This window comes from Chlorocebus sabaeus, chromosome 17 (genome assembly GCF_047675955.1).
Source record: "Chlorocebus sabaeus isolate Y175 chromosome 17, mChlSab1.0.hap1, whole genome shotgun sequence".
NCBI classification, from domain to species: domain Eukaryota; kingdom Metazoa; phylum Chordata; class Mammalia; order Primates; family Cercopithecidae; genus Chlorocebus; species Chlorocebus sabaeus.
Genome location: NC_132920.1, coordinates 57109704 through 57132474, shown reverse-complemented (window position 1 = coordinate 57132474; position 22771 = coordinate 57109704). Strand labels below are relative to the sequence as shown.

Here is a 22771-nt window from a genome sequence, read left to right as displayed (position 1 = left end):
ATAGAAGAGTTCCTCAAGATGATAGTCCTAATTTTCCCACTCAATTCAGAAATAAATCCCTTTGATTTCAATGGCATTAAGATAAAGCCTATTGTATATGCAGATGGGTGTAAAGGATTAAACTGCCAGATTTATTTTTTAAAACTGTAACACCAAAAGGAGCAATACAATATCATTCAAAAAATACCATTGAAAATGGAGGTAACTCATAAAATCTTTAGACAAGGCTTTGATATTTTAAAATTCTTACAAAGTTAAGTTTCTTATTGAGGAACACATAACATAGGAAAGCCTGTAGAAAATATGTGGAATAATTTAAAGGGCCTAAAGAAAAAAAAAATTCACATCACATCTGAGACCTTTGAATAAGTTAAATGTTTATGGTCCAAAAACTATACTAGCCAAGAGACAATAACCTACATTAGTACTTGTACAGTAATTCAGCCCCCTCTGGAATAACATTATTTTAAATATAGATGTCATGTTTATATTTTCGTACTAAAAATAGAAATACTTTTCCTACAGAACGTTTTATTTAAAATTAAAAACACAAAATCTTTTACACATGAACGTGTATAATAGGTTAAATATACATCAATACCACCATATACATTTATGAAATGGGTTTCTAATAAAATTGGAAATTAAACTAATGACTCTTCATCTTTACTGACTAATGAATACATTATAAACTCTATAATTTAGTTAATTGGAAGAGAATTCTGGAAACAATCCTAATGGACAGAGATTCTAGAAACAGTACTGACATCTAGTCTTATCTCACAGAAGACTTTCAGAAAGAATTAACTTTCATTTTTCTAAATAGGAAATTTACATAGTAGCAGAACATAGTTCCAGGAAAATATGCCTAGATGAGGTGAGACAAGTATGAGGGAAGGATGAGGATGAAAGCAGGCTCCTCAACTCCTCTTTGTCTCACTGCTGATGGAGAGTGATTCTCCCACATCTGTGAAAGCACACACTTGTGACAAGTTTCCAGAAATAGTCATCCAAAATAGGCAGAGAGTCTGTGGTGTGGGAACTCTGCCACCATCTCCCACCATTATGGCCCTAGAGTGTAGAATAAGGGGCAATGGAAAAGTGTCCCTTTCCACAACCTCCTGAAGTCTCCTGAAATCTGTATTTTAGTCCCATCTCATCTTTTAACGGGCAATAAGGGGTAGAAATTCAGGAAAGATGCTAGGGAAAAAGCTGCAGATTTTTCTGCAGCCTAGTGAACCTACAGTTCAAAGCACTTACATATACAGAACATAGATTGGACACTACCTGTGTATAATTTGGAATTAATGTCTACCTATACACTACTTATCCCACTAACAATTCCTACTTATTAGATAAGAGCTCATACAAAGGCTTTACTCTTCAGATCATGCTAAAAGAATAAGAATGTAGATTTATAAACCAGTGATCAAAATACCACCTGGTTGGCAAACAACGTTTAGATAAATGATAGCAACAGTCTTGAAACTCCATAATTACACAGAAAAAATAATAGACTTAGTGCATTGAGAAATAAATTGACTAAATACATAATCATAAAAGTAATATATGAAATGGATAATTTCACAGACTTGGTAAGTCATTTCACTTTGATTCTGATATAACTCTATTTGGCTTTCATTTAAACATGCATAACATACTTATTAAACAGGAGGCTTTAATTTAATTTACCTACTTACGTAACAACCTATAATTTTATTATAAATGACCCTTAATAGCAAAGCAAAAATCTCTTGGAGCCATGTGAAAGCAGTTGGGTCACTGACCGTCATCTCAGTCTTTTCTGTTGATGAAAGTGGGACCACTGGATGGCAAGAATGGATGTGTGAAGAGGTTTAGTCCACAATGGAATCTATGAGGCTGAGTTGAATACTCAGTTATAATATCTAAGTATCAGTATAGTACAATGGTGGAAGCCACTGTTAGTCACCAAGTATTTACCAGTCAACAACCAATGTGGCCAACTGTTCACAAATAATCCCATTTTACCCCAATTCTTTTAATCAATATGGATAGATATGAAAGTTCTTGATATGAAAGTTTTTGAATATAATAATTATTTAAAATTTCAAAGAAGAAGGATTTATCCAAATCTGAATCAAGTTTCCCAAAGCAGCTTGACAGTGGATTAAACATCTCTAGGCTCATATTCAGCCTCTAGCGATAAACCAATAACGTCTACTACAATTATATTCACCAAAATGTTTTCACCACATCATCCTAAACTGAGAACGGAATATTATTTTAGTAAAGGCAGAACTTTAAAACAGAAATCTTCCCAACAGAAATTTTAGAAAACATTTTAAAAATCACATTAGAAACGTAAAATTCACTGTTTTTGAGCCAACACTGACCTTCTGTTCCAAAAGCAATGTGTTTGTAGGGATTGCTGCAAAAGCCTTGTAGCTTGACTTGGTCTTGTATTGCTAGAATGGGCAACCAGAAAGCAAGAGTAGATATGAAAATGGGAAAAAACATGACATAATTTTCAGACAGTTCTACCAAGTTAAACGACACGTTATCAAATGAATAAAATGGTTATTATGCTGAACAACTTGTTTCTGACAGAAACAATTAGCTTACCATGTTAATATTTTATTAGAATGAGAAGCAAAGAAGTGCCACAGTAAAATACCAGCCTAGAGATTACAGGCAATTATATGCCACTCCGTTTCAGAACTTAAAAACTTCCTTTACACAAAGTTATATATAAATTTTTCATTAGCATCATTCCCTCATAGGAGTACTATTCTATACAAGAGGACAGGAGGTGGTTCTGCTTGATCCTCAAAGGAATGTTTCTTTTTAACAGTCTCACAATTAACAAATATTATGCCAGTAAGTGTAATTGAGCTCTTGATCATTTTCTTGCATCATCCATAAAAACAAAGATCAAAATACATAAAAATTAGCAGCCATTTTTTTATGCAAGCAGCAAAGTAGTCAATAATTTGAACATAAACAATATGAGCAATGTAACTCCATAAAGAAAAACAAAAAGTACACACTCTTGATCTTAAACTCATTTTTTAAACCTCATCATCCCCTGCACTTTCTAACAGTTATGTTAATGAAGCAAACATTAAGACTTCCTAAGTGTTAAGTACAACTCAGAATAAAATGGTTCAGTGTTGTAGAATATTTGGGGGAGAGGGGCGAGCATGAGGAAGCTGTAGAAATCAGGATAAATATGCATAATCAAAAACTCAGTTTTGATACTGCTCTGGGTCTCCAGCTGATTAACTGAGTTCAAGGCTCCTGTCCCTTCAGATGCCCTTGTCTCAGGCAGCTTCCCCAGTGGCCAGTACCAGTGAGGAAATCGGCACAGAGCTCCAGGCTCTCTTAGTGTCTTCAAAAGAAAACCAAAATGTCTGCAGAAGACAGTGTCATCAAATAAAATTAAGCCTTGGGTTTTATAGATGTAATTAAAGGAAACTTCATTAAAGTGGGATGGTGAAGGTAAGAGACAGACACATTCATTTTCCTTAGGAAAAACTTGAAGTTGTGAGGAATCAAAGTGCCAGATCCAGATAAAGAAAGTCAGCATCCAGCTAACAGCAGGATGCATTCTCTTTTTTACTGTTTTCTTTCTTTTCTTGGCATACTGAGCTAGAGATAATGAAAAAGCCTGCATGCCAGCAAGTGGCATTATCACACTAGCCAGATAATCAGTCACCCACAAACACATGCTCACTTACACACTCTTATTCATACACATAGATATATACATATATATATGTACTCACATACAGACACACACACACACTCTTTCACAAAAACACCCAGCTAAAAGTGTACAAGAGCTCAGAAGCTACACACTTTTTCCCAAAAAATGTACTCTGAATATTTACTTATTTTCCACTTTCCCTCCACCATATAGCTCTTCTCCCATAGGAAGAAGCTATAAGGCTTTCTGCAAGTCTCTCAACTCTTAAGGAACCTACTCTCCCATCTTCTACATGAGAGGCAATTGCTGGAAGATGTCTCAGGTCACTTCAAGCCCTAAGTTGTTACATTGACCCTGCCCTGCTGTGGTCTCTAGATAAAAAGATATTTGAATAAGAATTGAAATTGAAATACTATCTTTCCATGGGCAATAGGAGCTGACATTTATTACTACGCTGACATTTATTATTATTACTCACTTAATTTTACAGGAGCCCTATAACTAGAGAGTTATTAAGAAAAGCAGAGGTCAAATGACTTGTCCAAGACCACGCAGCCCATAAAGAGCCTGCCTGTGTCCAATATACATGCTTTCTCTATAATATTTTCTTCCAAAGAATACATAAGCATACATGTAATGCAGAATAAAATATACCATCTCACTCTATGATGTCTTCATGAACAGTTAATTGTAATTATAGTTGCAAACATAACAGTATCTAGCAATCACTATGAGCCAGGTACCATTCTAAAAGCTTCATGTGAATTAACTCATTCAATTGTCACAACAAAGCTATTAGGTAGATACTATACTATCCCCATTTTATATATGGAAACTGAGGTACAGAAATGTTAAATAACTAATTGAAGGTCACTGGCTAGTACATGTAAGTCATGGCTGGAATTTGGACACAGGCACTCTAGCCCAACAACTATGCACATATCTACAAATGCCCTTGCCTCTCATTTCAGGATGTGCAGTCATTTACAGTGCTTGTTCTCCTATCCTCAACTTCCTTAAAGAATATAGCTGGGAAAGCCTGTACAGAGACATACCTTGTTATTGCACACAAAGTGTCACAGAATCTTACAATAAGAAGTGATATTGAAGGTGATTTGGTTCAACCCCCTCATCTGACACATGAATCTGTTCTGTTTAGTAGCCAAATGAACACTTGCTTGCTTCCCAAGGCAGCACATTCAGGTCTAATTGTTAGAATTAGTACAAAATTCTCCCCTACATTGAGCCAAAATATGCTTCCTACTAATTTATCTCATTGGTCCTATTTCCCCCCTCTTGAAATCATGGCTCATGCCAAGAGCTCTCTTCTACATAATTATATTGCTTCCTTCACCAACTCCCTGATACCCAAGTGAAGAATTCCACTACCCTCATTGCTCTCCTCTGATAATATTCCTTAAAATTATAAAAAGTGTTTAACTAGATGTGTTTTTAGCACATAGTAAAATATAATCACTTCCATGATATTGACAATAAACTCAATTAATGTAATGAAGATAATAACTGGGATCATCGCCTTAGTTTTTGTGGAGAGTTTTAAAATATGCAAGAAAGGAGGTTGGAGTTATTTCATATTGTTGGATCACACTGAGTAGGCTATCACGTAAATTCCTAATCCTTTCATCTTTTTTCAAAACATTTGCCGTTAACTCCATCCTATATTTATGCTTATTTATACTTTTTTAGACCCAAAAATAGGGCTTCAGGCATTATCTTTACCAAGTTTTATCTGATTAGATTGGGTTTGTCATTGTAAGCAATGAAGATAAGAATTTTTGGATTATTTCATGAAACATTTTGTTAGGTGTGTCATTTTTATCTTCACTCAAATCATATACTAAGGACTAGGAGCTCCTGCCACTGGGTTCTCTCAACTTGGTGGACATTAACTGATCCTGTAAATCTGTTTATGGATGTTCAACTAACATATTTATTCAAGAATTTTTTTCTCTTTTTCTTTTTTTTGGGGGGGGTGGGAGGTGAGTGGGGAGACAGAGTCTTTCTCTGTTGCCTAGGCTGGAGAGTCATGGTGCGATCATGACTCACTACAGCCTCTACCTCCTGAGCTCAAGCAATTCTTCCACCTCAACCTCCAGAGTGTCTGGTAGGAAAGGCATGTAGCACCACACCCAGCTAATTTTTTTTTTAAATTTTTTTGTAGAGATGGTTTCTTACCATGGTGTCCAGCTTTGCCTTGGATTCTTAGGTTTAAGCCATCCTCCTGCCTCAGCCTCCCAAAGTGCTGGGATTACAGGCATGAGCCACCATGCCTGGCCAAGAAACATTTATTGAGTACCTACTACATGACATGCACTACTCCTCTAAGACATACGCACCCTTTCCTTTTCAGTCTAAAATTCCCATATGTTGCCAAAAAAGACATGTTTTGAGTCCACTCTTTCCTCTGGGTTCTCTTAACAATATATACTCGATATAAATATGAATTTTTTATTCTAATTTGGAACACATTTCCTCTTAAGCATTTCAAGGCTTCCAGGTGCTAAACCAAATTCATTCATTTTCCTTTTTGGCTTAAAATTATTAATCATTCTAATGTGGAATTACAGGGTTAGAGTAAACATTAGCTAATCATAGGAGGTAAAAATGACGGGCCTAAACCTAAATCTGGCAAACGATGCAATAATACCTATTGATTCCCTCCAATTTCTAATCTATGCTTTCAGTTAACATTCAACGAATATTTCTTAAATATCTTCTGCATGGTGCAGGTCAACATTTAGGTTTGGAAAACAAAATGGCATTTTATTACTTATGTTTACCAGAGCTAATCCTATTTATAAGCAATGCTAGTTGCTAGCTGCAATATAAATGCTGGGTAAGGATAGCAAGAAGGTAAGGATAGCAAGAACACATTCTGCCCCTTCAGAAAATATTTTCCACTAAAGTCATATATCCTGTTGCTGATGTCTAAAATTCCACCACAGGCTCTAGTAATAAAGATCCATGAGATCTCAAAGTGAACTGTTAGTTGTCTTGAGGATCAGAGATTTGGACTCACAGTTACACTTTAAGTGCAGTAAATCAGGGGCCCCTAATCCCTAGACTCAATTGTCACAACAAAGTACCTGTTAGGAATTGGACCAAACAGCAAGAAGTGAACAGCAGGCGAGTGTGTATGGCCGTCTAAGCTCTGCCTCCTACCAGATCAGCAGCAGCATTAGATTCTCATAGGAGTGCAAACCCTATTGTGAACTGCACAGGCAAAGGATCTAGGTTACATGTCCCTTATAAGAATCTAATGCCTGATGATCTGAGGTGGAACAGTTTCATCCCAAAACCATCCCCAACCCCCCAGTCCATGGAAAAACTGTCTTCCATGAAACTGGTCCCTGGTGCCAAAAAGGTTGGGGACCGGTGCAGTAAATGAAAGAAGCGTGGATTATATAAACAATAGGATGAGGAAACCATGATGAAGAGCCTCACTACCATCATGTCCAACTTCTTCCAGAAGCATTCCTGGGCAGAGATGAGAGCATCACTCTACATGTACACTTTCTGCTCCTCAGTGATCATGTCTGTCTTACCTGAGTCAGAATCTCCTTGACATCAGTCTTGAGATGAAAGCTCAACCAATCCCTAATCCAATTCATAGGAGATTGCCCAGACACTTCCTTATATCTGGATTACTGGCAGAGCACAATCTATAATGATCCTGATAACGGAAAAGCTAGAGGTAGAGGATATAACTGTCAAAAATTGCCTGGCAAAGCAGATAGGCAAGGTAGCAACTGAGAAAACTTCCCAGAACAAATTCCTTCCCAGGACCCCTCTGCATCCCTCATTTATTTTTTTGTTTCTCTAACACCTTAAATGCATAATTTTATTTCATTTTATTATAATATTTTGCCATCCCTATCTGCCTGCTAGAATTTTTAGGGGAAAGATTTTATATTATTTGTCCTTTTATTTTCAACACCTAATACAAACCTGGCAGAGAAGAGATGTTCAGCAAATATTTGTTGACTTGAAATATCTAATTGAAAATTACAATAAGATTCAAAGACACGAAAAAACACAAATCCTTAGTGCTTTGTCTATGGTTCAAGTCCTAGACAAGCCTTGCTAATTAAAGACCCTCTTCCACCACTCCAAGCATGCCCTGAGAACATTTCTAACACAGATTTTTGAAGTCATTTTTCTTCATGATGTGAACCTGTAACATTTGCTGCATTATCTTGATCCCTGCTTTTTCCTTTGACAATTCTCTTGAGTTAAACCGCACCCTCCCCTCAATTAAAATGCAAATCCTGGCCCGCGCGGTGGTTCGTGCCTATAATTCCAACAGTTTGAGGGGCAGAGGCAGGCGGATCATCTGAGGTCAGGAGTTCAAGACCAGCCTGGCCAACATGGTGAAACCCTGTCTCTACTAAAAATACAAAAATTAGCCAGGCATGGTGGCAGGTGCCTGTAATCCCAGCTACTCAGAAGGCTGAGGCAGGAGAATCAATTGAATCTGGGAGAGAGAGGTGGCAGTGAGCCGAGATTGCACCATTGTACTCCAGCCTGGATGCCAAGAGCGAAACTCTGCCTCAAAACAAAAAAAAAAAAAAAGAAAATCCAAATCCCCCCAGGGATTGCGGGGTTGGAGAGGAAGACAAGTTTGTGAACCATTACTAGGATCAATTCAGAGAGGCTAGCTGGAGAGAAGCACAGGAGTGGCACACAGAACTTCTTAGTATAGAGGCTGAGTGACAGATAGCATAGCTGAAAGAAGCCTGAGAAGTCAAGGATTCCCAAGAACTTTGTGAAGGAAGTGGAGTAAATGACAGTGAGATAAAAAGAGAAAAACAAAATAAGAAGGCACATAAGTCTAGTTTCAGCTGATTTTTTTTTCATTTCACATAGTGGCTCTGATGTTTGGTGAATGTTTGTTACTCTACCTACAAAACATAATGGAAATCTTATCGGCACCTCCACTGCTATAACTTGACCATAGCCACCATCGTCACTCACCTAGATTGTAGCAATAGACTTCTAAGTTCTCCCAACTTAAACTTTCACCCGCTCATGGTCTATTCTTATTTAGCAGTGAGATAGTTAAGACTGTCACTTATCTATTTGAAACCCTCCAAAGACTTCCTGTCTCACTTAAAGTAAAAATCAAAGACTAAAGAGTGGTCCACAAGACTCTCCTACAGGATCCGGCTCCCACCTACATCTCCCTCTGACAACCTCAACAACCTGTTCCTCACTGCTAGCCTAGAATATGTTCTTTGTACCTGTCAAGCACTCTCTGGCCTCAGAGCATTTTCCTCGCTATAGTCTCTTAAGGAGTATCACCTCCTTGGATATTACCTTCTCAAAGAAACCTATCCCAATACCCCAACATAACTTATGACACCATCCCTTCTCTATTTCCCTTGAGAATCAGGGCTATCCATTTCTCCATGACACATATGACCTTCTGACACACACGATAATTTACTTATTTGGAGGGGTTATGGTTGATTGTTTCTCTTCCACCAAAGAATATAAAGTGTCTTTGAACAGGCATCATTGCATATTTTATTTGTTGCAATATCCTCACAGCTTTGAAAAGCACACCTTTTAGGCAAACAATGCATATTTATTGAATGAGTGATTTGCTTGAACCCAGATTAACTATTTTAGCTCATGCAGACACATTCCATATTGCTCATTTTCCAAATTACATGTGGTTCTGCAGAAATGGAGAAAGTCACATACAGACTGCTGCCACTAAGTTTTCAGTGTGATGTATTTGGGAATGTTTTGATGTCTTAAAGGAAGGAGACTTTTGTGAATAAAACACCAGTTATAAAGTTTTATGAAATATAAAATAGCTCTAATCTTGTTCCCTAAATAAGCTATGTGTCCAAATAGCTTTAAGCCCAGGGCAGGCCCATCAATGGAGACTCTTTATAATTGGAACTAATCTTCAGACTATCTTCAGTAAGTGGCAGACTCTATGAGGCTTTGATATAATGCTTATCCCAATTTCCATATGGAGCACCATAATAATTCACTAGGATAAAAATCTAAATTACTTCATAAATGAGGGCAAAACAGACTGGGGACCCAGACACAACTCTGGGTGAATTTTGTAATATCCAGTCTTTTCCAAGGGAAAAAAACAGTCTCAGGCAATATAGATGTTGATCAAACAGTAGGCCAGGCATGGTGGCTCAAACCTGTAATCTCAGCACTTTGGGATGCCAAGGCAGGTGGATCACTTGTGGTCAAAAGTTCAAGACCAGCCTAGCCAACATGGTACAACCCTGTCTCTACTAAAAATATAAAAATTAGCCAGATGCAATGGCGCACACCTGTAATTCCAGCTACTTGGGAAGCTGAGGCAGGAGAATCACTTGAACCCAGGAGGCAGAGGTTGCAGTGAGCCAAGACCACACCACTACACTACAGCCTGAGCAACAAACACAGTGGGACCTGTCTCAAAAAAAAAAAAAAAAAAAAAAAAAAAAAAGGCAGGTTGAACAGCATTCAGACCCATCCTGTCTAAAGCAATGATTATAATGTGAAATAGTATTTTAAACTACATCCGAATTTAACATATCATAGCGATTATATCACACAAATGCAAGCAGATTCAGAACCTTAAGGTTTTATCTATGAAAATGAAATATCAAACACACTTTATATCTGAATTTAGCTCAGCAGACTATGGTCGATCTATTTTATTTTAATATCAAAGGACAGTAGGGCCCAGACTTCAAACTAATATCCTTCAAGCATTCATGTTTTAATTAGATGCCATCTGTATTCTATGATTCCTATTATTTCAGAATCTGGGAATGAGTAAAGCTGACCTAAATCTAAAGTTCTTTGATTTCAAAAAGAGCCCTGTGCTCAGCTTAGCACCACACTGGAAGGAGCAAGACAAGAAACAACCCATGAAAGCATATAAATTCTTCGACATCACACAGCTTTTGTCTCTTTCTTTCTATCATTCTATAAAATAATGTTACCAATTTAAACACTAGTCAAACATCAAAAGAGATCGGGGTAAGACTTATCTGTTCCACATCCATTTTAATACGTTTTTTATACTCAAGATGCTATTTCTGAAAATAATAGATTGCAATAAAAAAAGTAGGCCGACTTTCTGATTTTTACCTAAAGAGATAATATAGCAAGATGCAAGGAGGAAATAAACATGAAAAAGAATAGCACTGTCTCATAGTCCATTCTATTCTATTTTTGCAGAAGTTATTATAAATTTTACCCATGATAAGAAGCTTTATTTTTCTGTTCAAAGAAATCGATTGATATTTTTACTAGTAGTTAAATTATAATCATTCTTCTTATTTTCCTGTTCATCAAATTTACCTTGCATTTCTTTGAATTTTCTTTACTTGGAAATGTTTTACAAAGTAAAAAGCAAATGCTGAAAATTTTTCAATGTTGGGTGCAAGAAGAAAGCCCAAAAACAATAGGTCTTCAATAAATAGGCCTTTAATGTATCAAAAGCTCTTTGGGGCTCACCCTCTTCCAACTTTCTGACTATATGCAAAACAGGAGAAAGCATAAAGTGCAATGAAACACACACAGAAATGCTTTGAAAAAGTTTTTAGAGTAAAATCACTTTTCACAAAACAAAAAGAATAAGTATATGGCAGCATGGTTTAAAAAATGATAGTTAATGCACTCAGGAAACAGTAACGGTTAGATTATCAGTTCATTTTAAATACTCTACAAATACATTTTATAATCATATATATGTATTTAAAATATAATAAACAGGTCAATTTACCTCAAATAAGTAGGATTTTCAATTTAGAATCACAGAAAAAGTTAAATTGTATCCATCTCATTTGCTTTGAATGTTTAAAATGCAAGGACTTAATCTCTAATACATTTTGTAAATGAACCCAAAATTATATAAATTGGGAATTCTGGTTATAATTTCTTAATAATGATTTTCTTCATGAGAATTATAAAGTCAGGCTAAATCGCTAACATGAGTTATTTCTTTGTAGCAATAAATCGTAGTAAAAAAGAACATGGCTTCAAGAATCAACAGACTTAATATATAAATGTCAGCTCCGTAACAGACCCATGACCTGGACAATTATTCACTGAACTTCAGTTTCTTGGTGTACAAAATAGGGAAAATAGTATTATCAACTTCATATAGTTATAAAACTTAACTGATGTAATCCATTTTAATTAATTTTTCAACTATTTTATATACTAGCATAGTTCCTGACTCACAGAAAGCATTTGATATTGCTGCTATTATTACTATCAGATTATAAGGCCAATCGTCTTATGTCTCCACACACAGCCTTCTGGGATCATCTTCTGTATATTTGGTCAGGTTGTTTTCCATTTCTGAAATGCCAACTTCTTTCCTCTTCATTAAGTTAAATCCTAAATATTTCCGACAGGCCTGACATTTTTTTATAACTTCCCTTACTAACCATGTTCCATCACATTACTCCTGTTATATTGAACTCAGTTGATGATTGTTTATAATCTGACTTACACATTTAATTTTGCCTTATATTGGTTTTCTAGCTGTATTATTGATTTAATAATTGTATATAGCCTCTCCAAATTATGTATGTTTTTTCTACTGATTAAAATTGAATTGTTCTAAGACCAAAAAAAAAAAAAAACTCTTACTTCCCTTTAGAAGAAACCACACACACTCCAAAGAAAGCTAGTGTAGTGGTACACACATAGTAGGTATTTAATGCATGCTTTTGACTTGAATTGTATTGTGACATCATTTACAAGATAATGAGGGTCACTTTATCCCTTCAACATGACATTCATCATCTGTAAAGTGACAGTGAAACATACTCTCCATGGTATTTCAAAGCTCTAAAACTACATTATTTCAATGTACTGAGCTGAAAATCACCACCCCTTCTTATGCAGGCACTTTAATTGTTTTATTTTATTGATATAACAGCTATCAAATTCTGGGTGTGGGTGATCCACAATCTGAATTACTTGAGAATAGTTGGGAAGCCAGCATGCCTTAGTGTAGAGTTGCCTTCTGCTAGGAGAATGGGCTTGACTATGTCACAGACCTGGATCTAAGATAATATTCCATTTTATATTAATCCCGTCTACTATTCCATCAGTACAGGATATTTGGATGGATGCTAGGGTCCCTGTTAATAAATCATCAGAAACATATCATAGTCCTGAATCTCAACTATTTTCTTTTAATTCTGTCATTAGGGCCAATGGTATAACTCATATTATGCCTGAGGAAAAATAATACTCTTGGAGTCATAGATATAAGACATTAGGAAGAGAAAGAGGATTTTCAAAATCAAATAATTTGACTGAAACACATAATTCTATACAGATTATAATTCACTTACACATTCAAATATACCAAGTCCTGGTACCCTCTTGCACTTTTTCTTCTTTCTTGTAGAAGCACAATTAATACTATAATTATTGATTTCTGCCTTGGGGGGAAAAAAAGATTCTTCCCTGTTTCAAAATAAGCATGCACCATGCAACATGCAAAAAATACCTTTGATTTCTTATTTTCTGGGCCTGTTGACATGGACAATGCACAAGGTGAAATCAGCTCCTCTGTTCTTGTTAGAGATATGGGAAGTGATGGGGTTGAAACAGGTGACCTGTGGTTGGGGGTGCTGCTTTCAGATTTCCCAAGTCTTGAAGGCAGGGTACCACTGCCACAATGTGGATGCAGAGCTGAGGGACTGAGCTGGGGCACCAGGGTGGGCAGATTGGCACGAGGGAGAGAGGAGGACCTCAAGTTGGGAAGAGAGGCAGAGCTAGTACTGGAGATAGGGAGTGAAGGAAGAGCTGAAGGACTCAGCTCCTGGCCAGATAGTTGGGATGATGCTCTTTTAGATCTGTTTATCAGGCTTGAAAGAGCTGGGGAAGGATGGAAACATTTCTCTGAAGAAGAGAACGTAGCTCTTTGATTAATAGGAGGAGATAGAGAAGACAATGCAGAGGAGGCTAATGTAGAAGGGTAAGTGTGAATGTTTCTGGGGTTTTCTGGACCCCTGAGGTCACCATCCTGTTTACTCTTCAAAGAGGAAAGAGAAGAGCTTGGTGGAACAGGAGGAAGACCCACAGAACTGGATGCACTGGTTTGTAGCAGGGAAAGCATGGTATTGTTCTTCAAAGTAGGTGATGGTGTTCTCTCTACATTCATGGAAGCAAGGCTGCTACTAGCCTGTTTTGTAGGAGAGAGGGAGGGCGCCTGAGAAAGTGGGGTAGACTTGGTGAAAACAGGCAGGTGAAAAGATTGCTGGGTCAACTCAGAAACCTGGCATTCCCCTTGATCTGGAGACCCGGCTCTCAGGGAACAACTTGAGAGAGATTTTTTAGGCGTGGGTGGGGTCTGCTTTGCTTTTTGATCAAGTGTGAGAGAGGAAGAGGCCGGGGAGTTGAGAGAGAAGGTGGGACAGGATGCAGGGGAAAAGGGTCTTTGGTGGGAAGGGTTTGACTTGAGAATGGCAGTGAGAAGGGCAAGCCGGGAAGGCACTGGGGATTTTACCCCTGACTTTGAAAGATTTCCACTAGATGACATTTGGCTGCAGATGGTGGAAGAAGAGCCGTGGAAAGAGGAGGTAAATGGTTTGGGGCTCGGAGACAGTGAATGCGTGACAATGCGGACTGGTATGTACAAGGCTGAATTCGACTTCAGAGAAGCACTGGAGGACGATGGAGGAGAAGAGGTTCTCGGACTTCCTCCGCGACTAAGGACATGCGAGGTTAAACTTGTCTTCTTGAGAACTTCAGAGGTCAGTCCAGGCTTTGGATCTGCCGCAGTTGAACTGGGTAAGTTAGAACCTGATAGTTGAGTGGAATGGGGAAACAGTAACGTCGAGGAGGTGCCCTTCGATGCAGAAAAGGGTGTAGAGTGAGCGGTAGTTTGAAAATACGTAGCTGATTCTTCCACCACGGCCCCACCGACATCCAGCCTCCTAGTGTGGAACTCCTCTAGGACAGAGGCTCCCTCGAGGTTAACTGGGTCGGGTGGTGCGTTCGGATTAGTTGGAGAAACAAAGGAGAAAGCAGGTGGTTTACAGGCAAGCTGCTCAGAGGTAGTGGAAGAAGAAGTTAACTAGAGGAAAGAGAAATAGACAGATTGAAATAGGACATTATTTCTGAAACGATCAAAATATTCTTGTCACTTGTGCAATTACGCAAACAATTTACACAAAAGGAGGCAACTTAAACCTCCATAAAAATGAAGGAAATTCTGTTTTGCTAATGAGGCCTTGCTTTGAATTTGAAATAAGATACAAATAAGCTGTGAAGTATTACATCCCATATCTCATTTATCCCACAGAATGAAATCAATATAAAATTATATTGCATAGTTGGAAGATAATTCGTCGACATCATCTAAAATAGTTATCTTAATTTTGAATTGTGTGATTTGGAAAGATTTAAATCACCATCAGTATAAATTGCAAATTTCACTTTGGAAAACTATTTTCTTCTATTGTAAGAATATAAAGCATGATATTATAATAACGACTACGAGCCTTAAAAAAATTTTAACACACTTCAAGGGTTTAAAATTCTAAGAGTTTCTACTACTTAACTCCTACATGCTGTGAACTTGGAAAAGTGCCTAGAATTCAAAAGATGAAACACCCAATATCAACACAGAATGATAAATCGAGGGAGTGAAAGCAAACTCCAAATTAGACAGGAAGTTTCAACTTATTTTTCCTAATTATTTGCCAGAATGAATATTTAACATGAACATACAATGAATATTTAACAAATGATTTGGGTTATGCTGGAAGAAATAGGCTCTCTTGTATCAAAAGAAGCCAGAACACTTTACAAATATAATCCACCTGAAACAAGGAAACCCACCAATCCAAATAAAGAGGAAATAAAGAAACCAAATAAAGAGGAAATAAAGAACAATTCATCATTTTACAAGAGAAGCTAGGGAGAGCCTGTGAAACAACTGGATGTAGGTAGCCTTGTGCCATTTTAAAAATCATCTAGTACTTTAAGATAAGTACTGAAGTTATAAATACTTTGAACACCTTTTAAACAGAGGTTTCCCTTAAAAGCCATTGATTTCATTATGTCAATATATAAAAGAAATACAAACATGCATGTCTAATAAAGAATTTAGGGAATATCAATCATTTAAAATATCAATAAATATTAAGATTTACATATAGATGTTGCATTAAGCACATAGCAGGAAAATGTATATAAATATAACAATCAAACTAAGCAAAATCTTTACAAATAAAGTAAAAGATATTTATTGATTTTGCTTATAACATTTTCTGATTTCCATCAGACCTAATGCAGAGGTTTTCATGTCATATAATTTTAATCTCTAAAAAATTTAAAACTGGCAAATTTAAACAACTCATCCCAAACTTCCAAGTTTCTAAGTAAACATACCCAAAATAGTCCTTTCTTTTATACATAAATTTATATGTATCTTTGCAACATGGAAGAATACAAACATTTCTTGCTACATAAATAATACCTGAATATTTTAGCATAACCCAGAATATGAGAAAATCAGATATAATTGAAAGACAAGCAGAATTGAATCAAATGGAGGAAGAAAGCTTAGCAATTCACTCATAAGTTTTACTTAGAAACAACTCTGCTTAGCCAATGTTTATATAACTGATTCACGTGGTTAGAGATATATTTAAATCCAAACACTGCTAGCTGGGCAGCTGAATGTTTCTGTCACTACAAGCATGACAATGTCTTATCTGGAGTTATACAATCACTTGTAGTTAAATATGTAATTAATGTTTAAGAAATTGTTCTCTTAGGTTAAATAGTATATTCAGATTTTTTTTTTAACCACAAATGAAAAGTCTTCTCTAATTGCTTCCTATGATTGATCTCTCCTATTGAAAAGAATAGAGAAACATTTCTAGACTGTGTAGTGTGTCTTTGCATGTTGTACTATGCCTAGAATAGCTGTTTGGTAAAGAATTCTGTAAATTAATAACGGCAGTCACAAAACTCTCATTACCTTTTCAGTTCTGCTGTTTCCAAATAACTTTAATGTATATGACAAACTCAATTATTTACTCTGGTAATTCACCAAATTATCACCATGCTGAGACCATAGAGCTATAATCGTTAGGGTCTCATTCAGAGGAAAAGATTAACCTCTCCAACTTCCTCAAAACTATGGCTTCTAATGACCAAACATTCTACTACATTAATTAATATTTTACCTAATATAAGTATCTCAGAATTTTATTATACTTTCTAACATATTTAAAACATTGATTATTGAGGAACTTCTAAGAGAAAGGCTCTGAAAAGTCTAAAAATGTTTATCATGTTTATATTAATCTGCACATAATTTTTATTATATTTTCTTACTTAATATATTAATAAATATATGCAACATACTCATTTCTAACTTGCAAATATACCACGATATTATCCTAATTTGTACTAATATAAAAATGTGACACTATATTTTCTAAAATTCTCAGGAGTGAAGGATTCATTTTTTAATAAAAAGACTGATTTTTTTGAGTTTCCCTAATTAATAAATTTTTAAAAAGAGGAAGTAAAAGCATGAAAATATGTATGCAGAAAGAAAAAATGGGCACTTGTCAAATTCTCAGTCAGTAGCTCAGAATCAGTCCTTCATTTTACCTCTTCCTGTAAATCCCTTTATTAGTGATCCCAAATTTCCCTATTGGCATCTATTTAATACAAATTATTTCCATCTCTTCTTCCTCTACCATTCATAACCCTCTATGTTGTTCCCAAGGTTTGTTACTGATACTCTAACTCCTTCTCCCTCAAGGCTGTTCTAGGTCTTCTTTACCATTTATTTCTTACCTCAGCTTTATTGATTTCTTTGCTTTAAACACCTCTCTAGACCTACCAATGACCATGTTTTCCAATCCCCAGAATTATGGTTCCTTGAGCCCCCCTTGACATACACTCTCTCAAAAGTCATTTTCAAAACTCTCTTCTCCTAGAAAGGCTATCTGGAACTCTGGAAAACATTCACAACAATCTCACTAACAGAAGATGCAATGTGCTCCTATCATTAGGTAAGTAGATGATCCTAATCATAAATTCACCCTCAGATCCTATATAATAGAGACCATCAATTATTTTAACAACCAATCTCTATTGTAGAACTGCCTTGTATTTTTACTGCCTGTAAATCTAAAATAAACTGCTCCTGTGTATATTCAGTTTTCCCTGATGTTTCTATGATATTTCAAAGCATTTGAATAAAAACTGAAGTGACTGATCTGCTACCTAGTATCCTGAATACTTTCTGAGATTCTGACAGCACCAGATGTGGATCACATATAGCTGTGCTCTTCCTCCTGAATCTGTACAGCTACATGAGGCAGAAACCCCAGATTCTCCCTTGTCGTCACATACCAATCGTCATATTATGGCAGCTTGGCCTCCTAAACTTACCTATTATTGATTTGTCCTCTTCTCTCTGATGAATGCTTGTAATGCTACAGGGCACATTCTCAGCCTTTCTTACCTGAACACATTAAATAATCTTTTCTGGTGTTCTTACTTCTAGTTCACCCTATTTAACCCATCACCAGATTGAACTTTTAAAATCTGATCACCTATGCTCAAGACCTCATCATTGTTTTCTTTGTGTCTACCATGAACTAAAGATATTTCCTTCATGACAAAGCCCCTCTCTTGCTATCCAGTCTCATGCCCCTCATCCCCTATTTTTTAAGTTTCAGTAATACTTTGTTCAATCTCAACCTTCTTCTCAGCATTGCCAGCATTCTAGCTATTGTGGTTTCTTGCCAATCCTCTCTTGCCAATCAACTTGGCAAACCTTTATTCTTAGACCAATCCCAGCAACTGCCATTATGTTTCTAGACCTAGTCTACTAGAAGTTGCTATAAGAAAAAGAAAATTGATACCAGTTGTTAATTGGCAGGACCATGGCACCTGTTTTTCAAACTGCATCCGTACAAGGGCAGCAGCCCCAGCCGAGTGGGTCTGGTTTCCCCTGTACTGAATTTCCCTGCAGAAGGGGAGGCTTTCTCAATTCACATATGGGCTGGGTGAGTCACTGTAGATTGGTTAAAGCACGGGTTCGATGTCTGTAGTCTCATCCCAGCCCTGCACCTCTCCATTTTTTGGTTGGTTGATTTGTGTTTTCTTTTTTGTTGTTATTGTTTGGACCTTGGCTTCCTCTACTGTTCTGATGAACAGTTTTCCAAAAACTTAACGTTCTCCACAAACCCTTAACCTACTGTTTCTCCCATTATGCTCAACAGATGGCCTAGATTTCTTTACTCCAAGGAAAATTGAGATTACCAGGAAAGCGAATTTTGATCGTATCATCTTCATTCCCTTTCCTTCATTCTAAGGAAAGATGAATGAAAAACCTTTCGCTTTTTAAAAGGTGAATTCTCCTTGCGTACTCTGAATCACAGTAGCTCTTGCCCCCTTAGAAATCTCATTTCATCAGTTATTCCTCATATCCTGTGTACTTATCCTTTTTAATTTTTTCCTAGCTCCCTGATCCTAACATAGCTATAAAACAGAAATTCTCTCAAACTTTTAAAAACCATGATAATAAATATCATTGTGGTGAATAGTAAAAGTACCCACAATTCTCTGTTCTTTTCCATTCATTCCATCATAAACACAAAGTCTTTCGTTACACCTTTTAATCTGGATAGCCAAATGACTTGTTTTGGCCCATACAATATTATCAAATGTAATACAAGAAGCAGTATCTTGAAAAACACTTGTGCATTGAGACTTACTGGCTTGTTGAGGGCAGAACATTGCCATAATATGAACGAGCTCAGGCTAGTTTACTGGAAGATTTAAGACTACATCTCAGCAGACAACTACTCAGCCACCAGACCGCTAACCAGCCACCAGCTAACCCAACAGCCAATCACTGACATGGGTAGGTCACAGCAAAGATTAACTGAATCTAGCCCATATCTGCAGAACCACCTAGCTGAAAACAGCCCAAATGATTGACCAAGAAATTTTTGAGGTAAATAAAATATTGTGTTTTAAAATGCTAAATGTTGGCATGGTTTGTTAAGCAATGAAAGCTAACTGACAAAAACAAATATATACCTACATATCCAAAGCTCTTTCTGGATCTTATATTTCCCATAATTACAGGCCTATGTTGTTTTCTTCTCAGTCAAGTCTGTACAATATAATCACTGCCTTGAGTTTCTTATTTCTTGTAGTCAACACACCCAAAATGACTACCCAGAGTCCCAGCCTTGTAGAATTCCTTCCTTTTAAGTGTGGGTGGAAATGGTTACTTGTTTCTAACTGATAGAATATGACAGAGGTGAAGGAATTTTTCAAATGTAACAAAGGTCCCTAATCAGGTGACTTGTTAATTAAAAGGGAGGTTTATCCTGCATGGGTGTGACCCAATCAAGTGAGCTCTTTAAAAATAAAAATAAAAATAAAAATAAAAATAAAAAAAGGCCTTTGGAATTAGAGACTCAAAGCAGCAGAGATACTTTTTCTCTGTTGCTGGCTTTAAGAGGCAAGCTGCCATGAATCCCACAGCCTCAAGGAAATAAATTCTGCCAACCTGACTGACACCTTGATTTCAACCTGGTGAGAGACCCTGAGCAAAGAACATGGCTCAGCCATATCCAGACATCCGAGCTACAGAAACCAGGAGAAATAGACAAATTTGTGAAGTCACTACATTTGTGGTAAGCTGTTATACAACAGAAAACTAATACACTTCCCACTAATTTCTTAACAGATTCCTCCTCCACCCTTACATGGAAAACTGTTATCACTACCATCTACAATGGTTTATTTTTCCTAAATCAACAGGCACTTGAATCGCTTACCTTTCCTGATTTCTTTTCAAAGTGTGACTCTTCTAATCTCTCCCTCCTTTTCAGAACTTTTATTTACAGCCTCTATTTAATTACTCTTTCCTAGTATATTTCCTGTCTTTTGATGAGTCCTTTTCATATTCCTTCTCATCTTCCACCCTGTTCTTATGTGCTGGTACTTTGTTCTCTATTACCTTTCTGGAATGCCAAAAATGTATTCATCCTTCAAGTTTCAGCAACACTGCCTCTGTGAACCCTTTCTGATGGTCCAGGCTGACTTAGGCATCCTCCCCATAGGCTTCCCACTGTTTTCTGAGCATGCAACCTTTTGTTGTCATTATTTCCAGGCACATACACTTTTTAAATTCCTTAAAGGCAGATCATATGTCCATGTACCTCTAGTGTCTAGTGCCTAGCCTACTACCTTCATACAGGAATAAAAGATAACTAAAATGTCTAGTAGATCAAGAAACAGAAGGAGGCAGAAGCAGAAACATAGTTTCTCCTTGAAGAGGGTCTGATCCCCTCCCTCAGCAATTGCCCCCTTTTATTCTGCTCTAGACTCTGGGCAGTGAGGATGGGCAGGTGTAGGAAGAACACTGCCTCTGACCTCTGATTCAGTGATTACCTCCCCAGCCAAGTTCTGACATCAACAAGTCTTAAGTTTTGACATCAACAAGTCTTAAGTTTTGACATCAACAAGTCAGAAGACTCTTCTTAAAAGCCTACATCATCTTTCTGCTGGAATTGTCAAAGCGACTTGATTTTCCAGATATGTTCTTCCTTTGTACCTGGTTAATGGTACAAATTAATCCACCCAGAGGAAATAACAAGCTACCATTCAGGGACTATAGGGATTCTGCCAGCATCAGAGCAGAGCCTGGAGCTTCTCACTGATACATAAAAATTCTCCTAAGTGCATCTGGTTTCATTCACCATGAAAGGTTACAAGATAAAAGGAGGGAATCATATACTCACCCTAAGCAAGAAAAGAAATGGAGAGGTAGCAGTGGGAAGATCACTGGAGAAAAGTTGTTAAAAAAAAATAAAATCACTTGGTCAGGGATTTGTCCATTGCCTAAAAGAATGTAGGGTCTCTAAATTTGTAATCCTACCCAACTGCTCAAAACAATTATATGACCAAGAAGGCCCATGTAGAATCTGAATTACTACTCAGTCACCTCTCACCTATTCATGCAAGCTCAGGCCCTGGGTGGCTCTGTTCTGCATGCAAAGAGCCATCCAGCTGATGGCCTTGAACACTTTACCTCCCAGCTTCTTAATAGAAACGTGCCATGTTTCAGCAAGTACTTTGGCATTCCAAGCTAGTCCTCCAGCAGTTAGCTGAATCCAACATGAACGTTTAACCTCCCAGCTTCTTTCAAGGTTTTCAACCTCTAAATCTCTGGGGTCAGAAGCTATAGATTACTTGCTTCAGCACTAACTCTAAGGCAGGAGTCCTATTATCATTTTCTTTCAGCTTTGAATGCTCACTAAGAGGGTTTATGTAATATCTAGTCTCTATTTAATAAACACAAGATCATGTGAAAAGGAGGATCATTCATTCATTTATTCATTCATTCATCAGACACTTTTTAAGCACCCACAGTATTCCAGTCATTGTATTAGGTGATGGGAAGCAGAAGTGAGAAAAATATTTTTTGTCAAGTTCAAGGGGTTCAGGAATCTAGTGGGGTAAGAGAGACACATGAAGGCGATTATAATACAGTATACTGGTATGAATAGGGTATTTCATTATAAAGTTGAGACCTGGGGGTATATGGAGGGTTTCTATGTCTAATGCCCCATCCAAATAACTTACTGTAATCCCTTTTCTATGAATCCATGAAATCTAATTATTTAATAAACATATGTGCTAATGTCCAAATTCCTCAGAATTTCATGTCAGGACCTCCATTATTTAGCCCCAGTCAGTTCTTTTGGTCTTATTTTTATGTTCCATGCTCCTCTCCCCAGTTCTTACTTCTGAGCTACATTTGAAAAAGGTGTGAAACTCTCCTTCTCCATGTTCGTTACTTTGTGCCCCAGAAAAACATGCTGCCATCTCAGACTTCTTAGATACAGTAACCCATTTACTGAGAGCCTACCACTGGCCAGGAACTATTCTAGGCACTTTGCATGGATTATCTCATTTAATCTTCACAAGTAAGGTTGATATATTATCAACTCATTTTACAAATGTGAAAACTGAGGTTTATGATTTCAGGTAACTCACCCAGAGGAACATAGCCAG

General features: G+C 37.0%; 1 protein-coding gene across 1 annotated transcript in view; it reads right to left on the bottom strand.

Moving 5' to 3' along the window:
• The window catches only part of MLIP (muscular LMNA interacting protein), a 137033-nt gene that overhangs the window by 97111 nt on the left and 17151 nt on the right, over positions 1-22771 (bottom strand). The window contains exons 4-5 of the mRNA XM_073006184.1: positions 13206-14777; positions 2376-2447 (exon numbers count right to left, since the gene is read on the bottom strand). Coding sequence (XP_072862285.1) covers positions 2376-2447; positions 13206-14777 — 1644 coding nt within the window. The remainder of the gene's footprint in view (positions 1-2375; positions 2448-13205; positions 14778-22771) is intronic.